The sequence below is a fragment of the Orbicella faveolata genome, unplaced genomic scaffold (genome assembly GCF_042242905.1).
Source record: "Orbicella faveolata isolate gen_17 unplaced genomic scaffold, um_ofav_v1 contig_12, whole genome shotgun sequence".
In the NCBI taxonomy this organism is placed as follows: domain Eukaryota; kingdom Metazoa; phylum Cnidaria; class Anthozoa; order Scleractinia; family Merulinidae; genus Orbicella; species Orbicella faveolata.
This window is the reverse complement of record NW_028301539.1, coordinates 9,860,446-9,879,050: the sequence shown is the minus strand read 5'-3', so window position 1 is coordinate 9,879,050 and position 18,605 is coordinate 9,860,446. Positions and strand designations below refer to the sequence as shown.

Here is an 18,605-nt window from a genome sequence, read left to right as displayed (position 1 = left end):
GTAACTCAGTAGAATGAGTAACTCAGAAATGGCATTTATAGAGACTGAATAAATAATAACTTTTCCAGAAAAAGCTAGATGTGATCATCTAGCTGAATATGGATTGAGTTTGCGAGACAATTGTTTACGTTTATGAAACGTTTACCCAAAACCCTGTCGTTTGTTCGCCTCCCTGTCAATACTTTTCTTATCAGATCTATGCGCGAAACCAATCTTGTAATAGATGGGCGGCTTACGCACTGATCTATACTGACTGTTTTTGTTTTTGTTGTCGTTTGTTTGTTTGTTCTTGTTTGTTTGTTTGTTTGTTTCTTTATTTTTTTATTTTCTGTTTTTTATTTATTTATTTATTTTTTTGCTGAGAGTGAAAAGTTATGAGGCTAATGATTTTGATGAACCAAAATATTAGAAGTTTGGAATTGTGTCGAACGGTTCTATATACAAAAGACCGATGGCCCGTAGCTGTTCTGAATAGCGGCTAACTTAGGTTATTTCTATGTCTAGTATGGTGACAGCTTATGGACATGGCTCTACTCGCGGATATGCCAAGCTAATATGCCTGAGAAAGAACGTTCTGGCATTCAACACCATTACGGTGTCTCTGTACTCAGGTCGCTGGGCAACCGGAGGCCAATAGAGAGTTCCATTCAGCATTGAGACTCTTTGCTAATATTTCGAAATGATAGCAGTCTGAGAGCATTGTTTGGTTGTTTTATTATTATTATTATTATTATTATTATTATTATTATTATTATTATAATTATTATTATTATTATTATTATTGCCATTTATAAATACATTTACAAAATGTCAATTCAAAGGAATTTCACCCCTTCCTCCTCCACTCTGTTATCTTCCTATTCCTGCTTTTCTCTATTTTTACCTTTATTTTGTCATTTATTTATATTTAACTATTTTGACATCATTTGGAGTTATTTTGAGGCTGTTAGGAATCGTGATATCAAAGTGCGCAGGTCATTTGGTGCAAAAGAATGTATTTTACATCGACAACAATTTTCCTTTAACTAAACTTTGCCAGAAGAGTGCAGTTGTAAAGATATGAAATGTGTAAAAACACACACATGATTTAAAATGTTGTTCGCATTTTACACGAAAGCATCTCAGATACCAAAAGCCAAGATCATGAGAATTAAGTCAGTACAAGTCATGGATTATGATTTAAACAACTTTGACGTAGTTGGTTCACATTATCTTCAGTTTTTATCGGTGACCTTTGCTCTATTACTTTGGCAGGGTCAACATAATAGCAAAGTATGAGACAATTGATCCAACAATCTAAAAAACGAGAAAGATATATAGACATTTAAAAATTAAAACAGAGCTAACCTCTTTCCTTGTAGTTTCTGAATTACGTTGTCATAATGGGGAGACAAAATGATAAAAGATAAACGCTGGACATCACTTTTTTGTATGAAACCATTTTCAGTATTTGCATAGGTTTTGAACTAATTTCGAGGGCAACGGGGAATAATTGATTACAAGTAATTGGAAAAACTAAAAGGAAAAGAGACTTGGGATTAATTGACGTGTTCTCAGCCAACCAGCATGCTGATTGAATGTACAGTATTAGTTGTGATATTTCGAAATATGTCGTGATATTTCGTGTTTCTTGCAAATTTCAGTCGAATGATCATTATCCACACTACGCTAATATAATGTAGATACTGCCGCCCAGTTCAATTGTAACTATCAGGATATTTCTCTTCAACGATTTCAAACAAGTGACAATGCAAAAAAGAAAAAAAACCCTCTTAAAAACATGTCTAACACAGACGAAAATCGGTCCTTTTCTTTTTTAATATGGTATATTTTCTCACGGCTAAAATCGTGGAAGGCAGAAATTCCACATTTGTTGCAGATTTATTTCGCCATTTTGTAAAGAACATGCTTATAATCAGTCTGTAATAGCTTCTTACTGGTAACTGACTGGTTTTACCGTTAGTGACGTGGACTACGACCAGTTTCCCAATGGAAAGATCCTTTGGTTCACCTTGAAGGTCCAACATAAACGACACTAACTGAAATACAATTAAATAAAAGTTAACGTTAAGTAATTTGTCTAGTATACAAAGGACAGTTAGCGTCGTCCTTAACTCACACAGAAACTTTATATCTGATATCATAATCATATTTATTTAATGATACTTTTGGTTTGTTTGTTTGTTTGTTTGTTTGTTTGTTAACTTAATTAGTAAGTTTTGGGGTGGGGGAGGGGAGAAGGGGAAGGGGAGGAGAGGAGGAGGGGAGGAGGGGAGGACGGGAGAAGGGGAGGACGGGAAGTACCTGTATAGCAACAAACACCTTCCTTTCGTCTTCCTTTGACCCAAGAGAGGTTTGTAAGATATTTCGAAAGTTGTGAATCTGAAACAGAAATATCAAAACACACGTCGACAAATGCAAAGTCAAACGAATGGAATACAAAGTGAGTACTACAGTAGCGCTAGAAAGTCTCCAAGCAATTCAATTGACCATGTACATGTAATGAATGAAGGGGGAAATGTGACAATGATAAAAAAAAAAAAAAGATATTTGAAATTCAAAAACAGGTAAACAACAAATAAAATGAAAGACATCAATGAACAAAACTATTTGAAAAATAGTTATTGTTGTTATTGTCAAAGAATAAATTTATCCGATGCTATGAACACAATTGATGTACCTTGTCGCAGACTTTGGATCCAAATGACATGATGACTGCTAAAAGACTAGAACACGTCAGAAACCAAAATATATTGCTGACGAGTGACACAACTTTGTCTTCTTCAGGTAAATTAACCGCTTCGTAGAAATTGAAGCAAATCAGCGGAATATATAAAGAGACCAGTTCAAATAAAAGACGGGCGAGCATCTTGTCAGCAATCTGGACTACTTCGCACAATCTGAAATGTTCCATCTTAAACGTTCCTATTTCGACTAGGACCGAATGAAATGACGACATTCGCATATGCAGATCATCAAACAGAGCCTCAAGTATCAAACACGTAATATAGAAAAAAGGATAGTAAGAAGACACACACCCATACCATAGATAAAGAAGATGAGGGAAATTATTCTAATACCAAACCATCCATCCCAAGGTTTGAGAGCTGCAATGCTAAAGTCCAACATTAGATAGGTTGTTAAGGTACCTATGGCACCACAGACAAAACAAGAACAAAATATAACTATGCCCTTTTTGGACTTACTTTTCACCTTTTCTAAATTAACATTGCTATTGATGGCGATTAAATTTCGAAAGAAATTTTCAAAACGGGATTTCTTCGAATCTCCTAGAGGCACCCATTGTACAATCAAGGAAATTGTGGCGATCAGTGCAATCAAAAGACACCATAAGCTGACCGTTATGAAAAGATAAATGTTATTTCCAAGAAAAACTCCGGCAAAAGACATAATGAAATTCAACCAGAACCCGGAAACTACCACAACACAATAAATGCGTGTGAGATAAACCAGTTTTCTGCAACGACCAGAAGCATATGCCAAGTGTTTTAAGTTTGTCTGTTCAGAGTATATTCCAAAATACTTCATCAGTTTTAACACCGGACTATAGACGTCGTCGATTATTTTAAGCATCTGTTCGTTGACATTTGTTTCTGCAGAAATCGAGTTGTCAACTGCTGTCACATCACTCCTCGTAGGTTGAATTGAAATCGATGAAGGCATTCCCTGTTCACTGTGCATAGGAACTTCGTTAGATGTCACTCTTGAAGGCATGATCATTGATCGGTTGAGATTCAAAGGAACCTCAAATCGTAAAAAGTTTCACTTTGTTATCAGTCTTGCAAGTTAATTACTTTTTTTTCAATGGGTATGTTTTTGTTTCATCGTCTTTAATAGCGTTGGGAGAGACGCCAGCCTGTATTCTTAATTAATATTTGAAATTCACTTTTAACAATATCGCATATTTAATTTAAATTAGTATGCAGTTGATTTTTTTTTTCTCTTCAGAGACCTGCAGAGGGCCTGCAATTAACTCCGTTAATAATTCGTCTCTTTTTAAAAGGTTCGTTGAAAATAAAAGCTATGTACTATGTATCGTGTTGTCTTGCATCAAATGTTTAAAAGGAGAGTGCACGGGTGTTTTTCTTACATGGGAAATTCCCAGATGTTTATCATTACAATATCTTATACAAACAATCTTTTCTTTACTTTTCTTTTCTTCTTTTTCCTTCTTTTCTTTCTTTTCTTTGTGTTTTCCCTTTTCTTTCTTAACATGAAATAAATAGAAAAAGGAAGGGAAAAAATCAAGCAAAACTCAAACGCGTTGAAGACAAGATATTTAGGTGCGCAAATATTCAAATGTGCCACAACGGGCTATTTAACGATTTCATCGATTTCATGAACGATTTGAGACGCTATCAGCAAAAAAATAAGAGTCGACAAGTTTTACTCCTTTTCCGTTATGTTATTCATTCTTTTATTATTGTTCTGTACCTTACAGTTCGTTTTTTTTATGCCTTTGTGAAACGTAATGAACATGTTAATATATTTTTTTTAAAGACAGAAATAAAAAAAGGGAAAAACAAACGAACCAGTCAAACATAAAAAGAAAGTCAGAGAAAAATTATTCCCTGATTCATTCCTGCCAGCATTGAAGTATTGTTAAGTGTGTGCAAATAAACCCTGTATGTTTAATTATACAAAACCAAAATTGCGCCTTCCTTTTGCTATTTTTTGATAATTTTTATTCCACGTGCCTGGAAGATCTCATTGAGTATTGGGAGAGAACGAACTTGACAAGTGTTATCATTGTTGAAATAAAATAGGGGAAACATTAATGTCTACGGTGTTTTGCTTGCATGGACCATATAATCGAGATCAAAACGGTTGTTCTGGGTTTTGTTCACTCCATCTTCATGCGAGTTAACTTCGTAGCTAAGGTAAGGTCTGGTGGCTCATCAGGCCGGAGCTTATCCCGGCTTCTGTTGCGTAAAGCGACTAAGAGTATTTCTACTCCCCCCTGGTTGGGATGCTAGTCCATCGCAGGTTACCTCCAGCATTAAGTTCTGCTGTACCCATTTATACACCTGGGTGGAGGCGGCACTGTGAGAGTAGCGTCTTGCTAAAGACTACAGCGCAATGTCCTCGGCCAGGGATCGAACTCGGATCGTTCGATCCGGAGACGAGTCAATTTGTAACTGCAAGCCGGATAGTTTAACCATGCTTTCTCGATGTTTTCTTTTTTTCTAATTTTTTTGGGAATAACAACAAAGCGAGAATGGCTTGTTTTACTCAATATATTCAAATAGGTCCAGAAACATTGGCAAGGTACCTACATCTTCAAACTGCCTATAATAAGCAACTTCAATTCGTCGGCTGTTGATAGAGAGAGCCGTGAATGTGAAAGCGAATTTGATTACAAAGTGATGACATTTGAGGTCGGCATGTCTTGGTCCCCACTGACGAAAGCTTCCAACAAAGCTGTCACTTGAGAAGATATAATTACAGTAGGAGAATGGTGATTATTTCGATGTTTTTTTCTTGCTATTTATAAGCTCAGCCCCTCGTAGTGAAATGAAAATCACATTATTTTACTAGAAGTGGTAAAAGACTTCTGAAATTTCAATTTGAATACGTTAACACAGTTTCAACAGGCATAGAGTTCATTATCTTGTTCCCATTGTAAAGTCAGTAGAAAGTAAATATTTGTCATTTATCTTCCTATTACAGATCATTGGTAGTGGTGCGTTTAATTTTCTTTATAGTTTTGTTTTTATGTACTTTGTGTCACCTCCTTTATTTATTTCTTTTCTGTTAGTCCTTCTTGAAATCACCTCCATTTGAAGAAACTATAGGGATCTCATGGGCGTTGTTTCTCTATTTAAATGAAAATGATTTCATCGGGCAAATCATTAGTTGTGTTCAATATAATGCAAACATTTTCGTAGACTCCTTCCGAGGCTTTCAATTTCTATCTTCCGGTGGATGTTTCGCTCTTTCTAATTCAACCCTAGAAATTTGATTAAAATTTATTGCTAGTAATACGTATGACGTTTTGAAAATGTTTGGAGAGCATTTGCAATGTATTACCACCGGCCGCGCGATTTAATTAAAAACAAAAAGTACCAAGAAAACCGTGTTTCTACATGACGCAAAGGAACTCACCAGCTGTTTTTGGATGTTAACTGTTCTCTCCGTGTGAGATAACTGGAAGTTATGAATTCACAACAAACATGCTACTATACTATACAAACTTCAAACTATTAAAGCATTTCACCATGCAAGCTTTTATTGAGCAAATTTCAATATCATATAACTACCTATTCAGGATAATACGTTGTCACTGGCAAAGCGTTTATAGTTCTCTTTCTAACTTAATAGCTCCCTTCAAAGGTTACAATTATTCAACCTTTTTTTTTTTCTCGTCAAATCAATTGGAAAGAGCTTCGCGTTGGCATCGATGACACATTAACTTTTCTTTTTAAATTAAGTTATCGAGAAATCTCCTGATCCTCTGGCATTGTTTTGACAACAACACAGTTTTTCACCTGAACGTTACCTTCGTAGGATTACATGTTTTTCCCCTTCCGTCTCACGCGCGCGTATGAAGTCGGTAGTATTTCAGGGCCCGCCTAGTTTGTAACTTTGGGATAACATCCGGCTTATTCCGGACCGAGTTTAATATAATCTTTATGAAAGGCCTGCAATCCCTCCAATTTTCATTGTAAAGACTGAATATTCTCAGAGATACAAGGTGTGGGCCTCAAACCACCGTCCCTCCTCGAGTGTAATTCGCTCCTGGTGCAGAAAACCAGCAAGACTATTATCATGGCTACAAAAAAGATTACCTTCTTTCGATAACTGACGAGGAAGCTTCTTTCTGAGACCTTTTTGTGTTTATAACTAGTAAATAGTGACAAGAATAGTGCCATTATAACAGTTGCGACATTTACGCTAAGCTTTTGATCAGCAACTGAATAGATATGTTGAAAGAAAAAAATTGAACCTGAAGTTCTTCCATTTATCTCAATGACTGGCTGGCTGGATGGACGGACAGACAGTGTACTTCACTGAATAGCTGTAAGTGAAGAGGGTGAATCGATTCGTCTGCTAAATTAAAATGACAATAGAAAAAAGTTCTAATTTTGCAATGGCCTTGAGAAAAAGACCTGCGTAGGAAAATGCGATTGCTGTGACGATATAACATGAGAAAGTCAGAAAGTTCTACCACTATAGCTTTTAAGTAATAGCAATTTGAAATCAACGCGGATCTTGCTATTGTTATTGTTTTTCCTGCTTATATGACATAAGAATTGCGAGTTGCAAAATAATTACACCTGGGCTAACCCTCGTTTGAAATCTAAAAGGATATACATTTATTTTTTTCCAGTAAATAATATATATCAATAAGGAAATATTTGCTGTTATCAAGTCATTCATTACTTGGAAGTTGGTTATGTTGGAAATGCTTTTTTATTTTCAAACTGAGCTTGGCAGAGTTAGCATAACAGCAAAGTAAGAGGCAATTACTCCAGCAATCTGAAAAAGATAAAATGCAGAAGTGCCGTCGCCTACATAAATTTTACAGTGCAATTGATTAGTCAATAGCTTATTCTTAGAAAAAAAAGACCTCTTTGTAAAGAGGTCTCTGTGTTTTGTTGTATCTAGGAAGCGAGTAAATTTCTAAATTCACAGTTAATGCAAGAGGCTCAAAGTTTCCTCCAGCGCCACTGCTATGATTATTAGCTCTTAACCTTTATAGGCAAAGAAACTGTCTTTCAAAGAATTGCTTCATTTTTTCACGTAATAAATAACAAAAAATAGAAATATACAAGTATAAAATTTACTGATTAATGTAATCATCAGACTTTAGACTTCTGGAATTAAAAATGCCTATTCTCAATAACAGACGAAAGTTGTGTTTTTTTCCAAGTTGTTATCAATAATGTTTATCAATTATTCTCATAGCCCGAATCAACTAAAACTGATTTAATTTGAATTACGTCGGGTTTTTTTTTTTTTTTTTTCTTTGCGTTCTTTCCTTTGTATTTCGCCATGGTATTTTGACAGTGTGGTGTAAATCATAATAGTTACTGACATTGCGTTAAAAGAAGAAAACCAAAAAAATTATCTTTAATTCTGGAAAAATGAATAAGTAAACTTACCGTTAGGGACATCGATTTAGTGATGACTGCCAGTCCTCCAATAGAGATGCTCTTTGGATCACCTTGAAGGTCCAATAGAAACATAACTAGCCGGAATGAGAAAGCAACCTTAACTTAACAATCTTGTAACTGCTAGGAGTGGTGTTAACTGGCATTCCTTTTCGTAGTTTGTACTACAAAAAGAATACGGAAGGAGTGATTTTCTGACTTCGTTCATAGGTGTGAATACACGAATTTAAGTATAGTTATTGATCGATACGTGGCATGTTATAATACCATGATAGTCATAGTCACCTTTCTTTCTTCAGCTCTTTCCGCTGAAAAAGTTTGCAATACCTTTTGGAAACTGTAAATCTGAAATGAGAATGAAAAGGATAAATTCAGGCAAAATTAATAAGACTATACAGTTTTTTTTTTTTTTTGTGAAATTTAAATGTCCATTATTCACGCCACTATACAACAATGCAAATTTTATATATTCTCTTAACGATACTTACATGAACGAAGCGAACTGTTTAAGCGAATATTAGTTTGCTTTTTGTTTGTTGTTGTTGTTGTTGTTTGTTTTTGTTTTTGTTTTTGTTTTTTTTTTGTACGTTTGTTGTTGATGTTTTGCAAAATTTCCGTGCTATACCTTTTCACTGACTTTGGATCCAAACAATGAGATAACTCCTAAAACACCAGTTGCAACGCAAGCAGAAACCAGACTGAATTATTCGCCAAGAACACTAGCGAATTTTCTTCAGGTAAGTGAATAATACTATAAAAACTAAAACAGAGAAGAGGAATATACAGGGAAACTTCAGGGCTGTCATTAAGGGCCGTAACCCGTAACACCTGTTGCGGCTGAGTTCACTTGATGTTACGGGTGAAGATGTCGATTGATGGTACGAACATGCTTCACTTACCTCATTTATTTTTAAACATTTACCTATTGAAATAAACATAACTGTTTCTCTTGTCTTGCCTCCTTGGTTCTACTATTTATATTTTACTCTGGAGATGAACTTTCAGTTTGCTTTATCGCCGTGAATTACATTTAGACGCCATTTTAAGCAGCAGAACTTATTACGCAATGCGTTGCTCCTACCTTTTGAGAAATTCCGCCGACCGATGTAGAGTGTTGTCCAGGCTGATCGATCGTGTTTGGTCCCGCGCGTGTGTAGAGAAAGTTATGTTTTAATATGAATAAGAGAAAAGAACCCACGTCAAAACAGCCTGGGATCGACAGATTTTTTTCAAAATCCCAACGGACCGATGGAAATGAGGAAGCTCACAAAACAGCCGGTTGAGGCGGTCGACAAATACCAACGATCCAGCTTCAAGTACTGCAAGTACTTCAGCCGCACATGGGCAGCCTGTAGAACCGAGTACTATGATACAAAGAGTGGAAGAAAACTTTCCCGAGTCTAGAAATTGTAAAGCATTTCATTCTTATTACCACTGTAACGGACAGAGATGTTTACTGTCTGATCCAGCTTATTTGAGCTCCTCTAACGGTAAGATAGCTCGGTAAGGTAGAGATGATATAATAATTTTTATTTCCGGTTTCACTCCCGTTTTATTTATTTGACCATAATAACGAATTATTATAACTGCTAGCAACATCAAACCATATTGCTGACTATGGACTGTCATTTATTTTTGTTTTTTTAAACAGGGAACACTCGAGTCTGTTGGAGATATTTTATAACTTTGTTCATTTGATCTCTGTAAATTAAGGTGCCTGAATTTGAAATTATGCACTGTGAAAAACAAACAGTACTAAAATAAGGACCACTTGCATAGGTTAGTGCAACAAAGATGTTATTTCACTATTTGCTGATGATGTACTATAACATATCACTCTGTTTTATCAGCATTTTTGATTAGGAAAATGCATTTCCAGGGGTTTCGTGTTCAAAAAATTTCTGGGGGGTATGCCCCCAGACCCCCTAGATGCTCAGGCCCTTTCGGGCCTTCGGAACGTGTGGCCGTTGGTCACGTATTTCACTGCTACGGGTGATAACTTACATGCAACGGCTGCTTCAAAACTTAATGACAGCCCTGACTGAAACCATTCCAAACAGAAGAGGTGCTAGGAGCTTGTCTGCAAGTTCAATAACACTACATATTTTTCGATACTCCATCTTTAAGGCTGCAAGGTCCATTGAGGTCGAATGAAATGATGAAATTCCTTTATGTAAATTATTGCAAAATCCTACAAGTATAAGGCACGTGTTACAGAAAAAGAGAACTGATAGAAACCACACACTATTACCAATGATAAGGAAGATCGAGCGAAGTATTCTCAAGCCAAACCAATGATTCCAGGGCTCAAAAGGTGCTAGATTAGGTCTATCAATGCTTCAAGGACTATGACAGTCACTACAGTGGCTAGAAAGAGATAGAAAAATGCAATTAAACCTTCTCTTGATTTAGCTTTCACCCTCTCTAAATTAGCGCTCCTGATGACCGCCAGTGCCTTTGCAAGGAACATTTCGAATCGAAATTTCCTCCTATCAGTTAAAGGCAGTACGCTTACGGATATCGTGCTATTGAGTGCGATAAAAATAAAAAAAGAGGCTCAACTTGATGAAAAGAAATATATCTCGTTTAATGAGGATCTCGACGAACGCCATAACGAAATGAAGCCAGAAACCAAAAATGGCTACCACGCAATAAATTTGTGCAGGATGGATATCGATCTGCTTTCTACTTTGAACGAAAGTAAAATCCACTTGTATTACACTGGTTTAACCAAAGTACTTTCCAAACAACTTCATCAGGCTAAGTACTGGACTGTATTTTTCATCAAACCCTTTACGCAGCTTTTCGTTAGCATTTTCTTGCTCGTGAATTTCAACCGCAAACGGAACGTCGTTTATCGCATGTTGCGCTGAAATTGATGTGGCCATTTCTTGCGCGCTCGGAAACTTCGTAAGGTATCACTCGACAAAGTTTGATCACGATCAGCCGAGATTCCAGAAGAAAAGAAAAAGCTGATTATATTTCTAAGAATTCCGTATGAACCTTTTTCTCATATGACATTTTACACGCGCCTGTGAATTAGTCAGAAAAAGTTACATAATCTGGGACCTTGTATTGTGTGTCTTTGCATTCCGTTTGAATTCAAATATCAATGGACTGAAATGAAAGTCATTTGCTGAGCCCAAATTAATGTAGATCGAATCATTTGTTCGGTGATTATTGATGAATTGTCCTTTCCTGTTGATCGTCTTCCTGTTTTGCAAAATGAATTCTGTGCAATTAAATTAGAAATTATTATTATTATTTTTTTAACTAAAATAAATGAGTCATCTCATATATATTATTTTTTTAATTAAAAGACGCCCAATAAACATCAGCAGGCGTAGAGTATTACTTTTAATCTACGATGTGAGAGTGATTCATACTCCTAGATCGACTCCTAGACCTCCCTTGTAATTAAATTCGTGAAATTATTAATTAACAAAAAAGGTATCTTAATATCAATGTAAGAAAAAAAAAAAAAGGAAAAAAAAACCTCTAAAAGGTCTGGTTTAGAGGTCTGGAAAATATTCAGAAGCATATAGATATACCTAGAACCAATTGTCTCCTTACTTCCAGCTGAGCAGTGCAGTTCCATTTGAAAACTCACCGTACCAACAAAATAATAGAATCTCGACGGGACACAATGGACCATGTAAACTGTTTTATTAATGTTTAGAAAAGAGCCCGAAGAAAATAAGTGCGCTGATTTGTTTAAAATCGTGTTTCTATGACTTGATAAGAAACACAGAACTAGCGCGAGCAAAGTAAACAAGTTGCTTCTCGTTTTTTCGTCGCGGATTTTTCTAAAAGAAGTAGAAAACATGTTCTCCGTGTTACTATCGGTTATAGAAACACACTCGTGGAAGTTTGGGAGAACTAGAAAAAGCTGTGGAAACACTCGCCTTCCCTTAGCATTTCTCTTTCTCCCAAACTTTCACTCGTGTCTCTATAACACGATAGAAACACGGTGCGTACATGTTTTCTATTTCTCAATTTCACTGTCGTAATTCAATTTGCTTTAGTCCTTGAGTTTCGGAGACCATCTATGTCAATAGGGAAGTATTTTGATAGCCGCGAGTCTATTTCTTTACATGTACATCAACTAAATATAAAAAAGCCTACTTTATCTAAAATTATGGAAAGTTATTGATAAGATAATGTTTGCTTCGAGTGAGTGTAGAAATTTTAACCAAGTAGCTTCTATATAAGCCTCCTTCCCCCTCCCCCACCCCCTACCCTCCCATATAGGATCCTCCGATCAAGTTACAGGACGAATAAAAAGTATCTGCTTTAGCTGGCTTCGTTACTTTATTGCGACCATTAATATTTTGAATTCTATACATGATCAACTTGTGCAGCATCTGGAACCAAGAAATTTATTGTCGGCCTTTCCACATCTCTTCAGGATATATTCAACTTCCTACCCCGCACCAGATGACCATGTAGCTGAAGTTGCAAGACAGCAGAACGTTTACAAATGCCATTTTCATTTGACCTCTAATTTTTCTGCAAGGGCCTCCTGAGCCCCACTGCAGCCACTTTCTGCTAAGACGAAATTTACATTTACACATCTAGTGCGCTATACAGGCATCTCAATAGCTAGAGCTTTTCCTCTCTGATCAGCTCTAAATATTTTGTTTACACTAACTATGTCACTCTGTTGAAACGTATATATATACCAAAGGTGTTCGGTAATCACTGTCATGCACTACTACATAGTATAACACAAATACCATCCATTTAGTTTAGCTATGATACTACATCATTATTAACTTGAAAGCCATCAGGTACCTTGGCCAACATCACACTTGCTGCTTTAGAATCAGGAAAAAAAAACAACAGCAACAACAACAAAAAACAAACAAAACAGAAACTTTTTTCACGAACTTTTCGAAGTATATGCTTTTTATTATTATCATTGTTATTTTAAATCGCTCTTATCTTGAGAGGAGCTCGAGTGGGATGCTCAGATAAGCACAAAACATTTTGCAACTGTTAAATCCGTGTGATTACTCTAATTTCTCTTTATCGCTCTTATCTTGAATGGTGCAGGGTACTGAGTGATAGCCCTTCGATGCTTTATTTCAGGAGGTTCTTGTCCTTCTTCTGGAAGAAACGTAAACTTGCTCAGCATCCATGATAGGAACACAAACATTTCCAGTTTAGCCAGAGCCTCTCCCGGGCAAACGCGGCGTCCTGCGCCAAAGGGATAAAAGTTGCCTTGATTGGTGATCAAGTTGCCTTCTTTGTCAATGTGACGGTACGGGTTGAAAACCTTTGGGTTCTCCCAGCATTCTGAGTCAAGATGCACAGCTTCGGTATCAGGATAAACAATGGTATCTTTAGGAACACGGTAACCACATAGTGAGGTGTCTTCTACCACTCGGTGAGGCAAGGCTTGTGGTACGACGTTTCCTAACCTCAGGCTTTCCATGATGGTAGCATTGATCAGTGGGAGCCCAAGACGATCATTCAAGAGTGGCATTCGGTGTCGACCAACGACGTCATCCAGTTGCTGTTGGATATCACTCTGATATTTAGGGTGCTGTACCAGATAGCCAAGAGTGAATGCCAGCCCATGGGCGGTTGTCTCGTAACCAGCAGTAAACATGTTTTGTATAGCGCCTATGAGATGATCTTCAGACAATACAGAAATCTCCTCTTCTTTGTTTTCCTCGATGGCTTCTCTCTGTGAGAGCAATAAAGCCTCCATTAAATTACCAGCAGGTTTCTGAGGATCAAATGTTAGTGTTCTTTCTCTCAGCTTCAGGCGAATAATCTCAAGAGTGGAAAGAAATGTGCCAAATATTTTCTTATGGGACTTCACGGGAAAGTATTTGGCCACTGGAAAGAAATCGAGAAACATGACGACTTGAAAATCCTTGTAACTTTTCAATCCGAGCTCGTTCAAATAGATCAATTTGTCAATGTTAGGGTTGGTAATATCCCAGTAATTGCCGAATATTATTCTTCCTAATACTTCTACGATACTCTGATTCAAGAGTTGAGCGGGATCAAAACTATTCTCTTCTTGTTCGTCAAACAACTGCAACAGTTTTCCAGCTGCTTGAGTCACGCGTTCCTCGATTAAAGGTGTGTTGGTGAGGTGTTGCCTTAAAGTAGAGACCAGAATACGTTTGTGGTATTTCCAAGTCCAACCATCGCTGAAAGCTACGTCCTTGTAACCTTATACGGAATAAAAGAAATAAATAGCGAATTAATTTGAGTACAACTATCTTACCAGTTACAAGACAGCATGAGCAAAAAAATGTTTACCACTTCCAACCACTGGTTTGTTGCAGTTTATCGTAGATCGTTGAGGTCGCAGTTTCACTTTTCCTTTCTCGCATGTTTTAATTTCTTCCGTTTCGTCCAATTGAGGGGAATGTTTTGCCCACTTAGGTATAACCCCTTCTCTTTTCCGTGGATTGTTGAAAAATCACTGCAACGTTTATGTACCCTGTAAGTGAAATCTTATAACCAAGGGGCCATTATATAGGCGTTCTAATGTTCTCAAAATATTGTCTTTTTCAGATTCTTAAGGCAACAGTAGACTTATCGAATCTTAGATCCACGGATCAAAACACAGGCGACCCAAGCTCTCTCTGCGAGGAGTTTTTTTTTTTTTTTTTTTGAAAATTCTGAAAAGAATAAGCTGAATAATTGCTGACTGGATGCAATGGGTTTCCTCTGAGTTTGTGAGATCTTTCTTTTGTAAACATGACTCAACTTGATTTTGATTGGCCGATGGTAACAATGCGCCTCTTGGTGGGTTTGTCAAATAAACCACGAGGGTACCCGGGGAGCATTTTGGTTAGCGTGTTGACAAATCGTTACTGACTACCCCAGGTTGGGCTAATTATAGTTATCCGACGTACTATGCGAACCGCGAAAGTGTCCTAACTTTTGTGAAGCGGCTGTTTTTCGAATTTGGGAGCGAAGCAATCTCGAAATAAATGTTTCGTAGCGAAGGCGTTGTGGACGTAATTGCGCAGCGAGTGAACTGCCATGGAACTTCAACATCTCTTTCTCGATTCTACGGAGGAATTGAGCCAGCAGGGTTAACGTTATTTTCAGTGGATTTATTCGCTTCGAGCGGCGGGCACTACAGAAATCAGTGTCCGGACTTGTCTTTCTTTTATAGTGGAGACCCACAGAACGATAACTCGCCGAAATCGCGTTAGATCGGCCTGAGCAGCTGGCTAACAAAGAATACAACACAGCAACAGGGTAAGTAGATTTTATTCACAAAATATAAGAATAATTGACTTTTCAAGCAAAACAGTTGCATTCCCATACAAACCTTTATAAATTCAAACCGTTGTAACACAACACCTCCATATGCTTTAAGGCCAGAGTCACGTTTCGCGTGGTCAAATTCGGTCGTTATGTAATAGTACATGCCATATTGCCATATGTCACGTTACGCTGAACGTTCGCTTTAAAAGTAAAGGAAAAAAAAAAAAACTCCTCGCAGAGAGAGCTTGGGTCGCCTGTGATCAAAAGGGCCAGTGTCTCCACCAAGTTACCACCATGCATGCAAAGAATACTCCTGTTCCTGTTTGAGCTCTTGACATAGTAAAATTGTGTCTAACTTTTAGCGTGAGGCTCCGCGCGCTTTGCAAGAAATAAGAGTGGGCATAACTTACCTTTGCTCAACACTTCCAAGGCGTGTGTCTTAGGTCTACCACAGAATTTGGCTGATCTCGTTACCAAAACCTCCCTGACGGCCCCCGATGAGCCAGCGACAACAAGCTTGTAGCTTCCGAGTTTCAGGGAGAATAGTCGTCCGTATTTACTTCTCAGGCTGCAAGGAAATAAACACCAAGGAGTCAAATTAAAAGACCATCGTCTCTTGGTCAAATTTAGTGCACGGAATGGTTTATTTGGGGTATGGATCTGAGAAATTTTAGACACTAAAACCCTCGTTACACCAATTCCGAAAGATTCAATGGAATATTTACTATTTTGTGCACCATTGTAGTAAATCTTTACTAAAAATTAACAAAAAAAAAAAAGAAAAAAACAAACTGGGAATCTTGAAGAGCATAGCGGCATATCTGACACCTCGCGAGTCGTTAGTGCGAACTCTCGCAATTAAGGACACCAAATGACGGTCCGTAGGGTGTCCTATAAAAAGAGTTGGCTGAAATGGTTCGCTATTAAAGGCTGATTTGATTATTCAACTTTAACTCGCTATTTCTATTGAGGCCCGTCTAACGGGACTCGGGTCGTTTACGGCGTAAGATTGCAGATTGTAATTATGTTAAGACAAAAAAACTTAGGCCCAGACGTGCGGCTTTTAAACGTATCAGTTTTCCTATGCCAAAATGAAGAAAATGTTTTCGCCCACACTAGCCTTTTCGTTTTAATTTGATTTCACCTTTTCCCGCTAACGGGTTTTCATTCACCGTTTTAATCCGGGCGTTTTGTTGTGGACAACAGGCGAAAACGCATCAAAAAGTATGCGTTTACAACCGCATTAGTTTGGACCTGCATATAGGGCCGTCGAGATCTTTTATCGGAGTTGGATTTGACAGACTGTCTTTGAACGATGAAATTTAATAAACCGTGACCAATGGTATTGCAAATTTTAAAAGGATATTTTAATTCCCTGAGGGCATGAGACTGCAGAAAGAAATTAAACTTTAGAAAATAACTTTCATAACATCAAACGTTTTTGCAGTGTGACTATTTTATCCAAATGTTGAAATCACAGAACATGAAATGTTTAAATTGAAGTTAAAACTTTGGATGACGGTCGTTGATATATTCAAGTTGCGTCGTTCAATTTAGCAACACGTTGTGTGATTATAAGTTAGAGAAAAGATCCTAATTAAGTTATCTTAGTTAACATGGCTATTTCGAGCACTTCAAGCAAGAAATTTGTCTGCGAGGTCAAATAATGATACTCAGGACACAATATCTTGCTGAGCATCTATCATTTGTTAGTGTCACGCGGCAGAGCATTTTGATCAGTGATTGCTAGTCAGACGAAAATTTTGCATACTTTTTGAAGGACCATTCGCCACCCCTGCTGTTATCGTTGAATATTCACTAACAACTTCACAGGTCTCGCAATCTCGTTTATTGAGCGGTTATGTACATCTTGCTGTCTCGATTTTTTTCACAAAGTGGTCTTGCAGTCTCGATTTTTTGCAAGACTGAGAAAGTCTCGAAGCAATGATTTGTTTGTTATTCAATTTTATAAGTGAAATCCGAACGTCTTCGAGCTGAACGTCTCGAGCTCGCATTTTAAACTCTTTAAAGTCTCGGTTCGTAATTGAATGAGTGAAAATGTCTCGGGCTCGCAAACAAAACCGCTTGTCTCGCCTCATGGCAAAGTCTCGCATTTACCATTCATCACGTTAACAGTAGAACTTCCAATAGATCTTGATATTAACTGTAGCGCAGCAACTGGAGTTTCGAAAGAAACATTAAAAGCATCAATTCAAATCACGAAGTGGACTACAAAGAAGAAGGAATAAACAGGTCGCTCACAAGGCTCATGCAATTATCATTTTGAAAGGATAACTAACCTACCTTGCAACTACATCTTGAAAGATCTCGCCATCAAAGTTGAAACTGAAAAGGTTTCCGATCAGCGGGAGATTGGTGAATCGTGGGCCAGGCGGCATATCTCTGAACTGGTACAACTCGATCATCTGGTACGCCATGAACGCCATCAGTATGACAAGAAGTATATTTCCAAAGCTGAAATATTCCGTGACGGAAGCCATCTTTGCCAACATCGCAAGCGCGCGGTTAAGCCTGGTTCTCATATGCCGCCGACATACCTGGGACACCGTTACGGCATACGTGTACATTTATTGCCGAATCATAATCTGTCCCAGGCATTGACCGCCGGCTTGCCTGCGAAGTTGAGCCGAGTTCAACTTCACAGGCAAGCTGGCAGTTGTCGGCGGTTGTCGGCGATGAAAATATTTTATGTGAACATCATCTGCGGACGCAACATACTCTAGTAAGACGATTCCGGATCCATATTTACAGGTGAAATGGTTGACAATTGCAGTTGCAACCGCCGATTAAATAAGACGCGAACTGAACCATTTATAACGTGACGAGTGTGGCTTATATGTTGGATGTACATCCCGACACATCTTTCAACGCATCGCCAAACATAAACATTCTGCTATTGGTAAACACCTGAAAGAAGAACACAAGTTGCAAGCAACTAATCTACAAGACCAATTTAAAGTTTTAAAGAAATGCCGCACAAAGTTTGACTGCTTGATCTACGGAGATGCTGTTCATCAGGAACATTAAACCAAAACTTAACACGCAGTCAGATTCAGTTCGCGCCAAACTCTTTAAATAACAATGGAATACTTTAACACCCTTTTAATTCCCTAATTATTTTCACACTATTTTTATTATTTATATTTATTCAATTCTATCATGTATTTCGAACTTGATAATGATGAGATGGAGTCATCGAAATGTCGT

At 37.5% G+C, this 18,605-nt stretch overlaps 1 protein-coding gene and 2 pseudogenes across 1 annotated transcript; all 3 read right to left on the bottom strand.

Moving 5' to 3' along the window:
* Positions 1–1,135: 1,135 nt before the first annotated feature.
* Positions 1,136–3,771, bottom strand: LOC110051411 (uncharacterized; annotated as a pseudogene).
* Positions 3,772–7,364: 3,593 nt separating this feature from the next.
* Positions 7,365–10,771, bottom strand: LOC149116516 (uncharacterized; annotated as a pseudogene).
* A 1,656-nt stretch (positions 10,772–12,427) lies between these two features.
* LOC149116515 (steroid 17-alpha-hydroxylase/17,20 lyase-like) lies at positions 12,428–18,124 on the bottom strand. Its single transcript, XM_089283667.1, has 3 exons — positions 17,682–18,124; positions 15,788–15,945; positions 12,428–14,324 (listed from the first exon to the last, which is right to left on the bottom strand). Exons 1-3 carry the CDS (start codon positions 17,963–17,965, stop codon positions 13,153–13,155), a joined length of 1,614 nt encoding a protein of 537 aa, XP_089139793.1. The 5' UTR covers positions 17,966–18,124; the 3' UTR covers positions 12,428–13,152.
* Between the last annotated feature and the right edge of the window lie 481 nt (positions 18,125–18,605).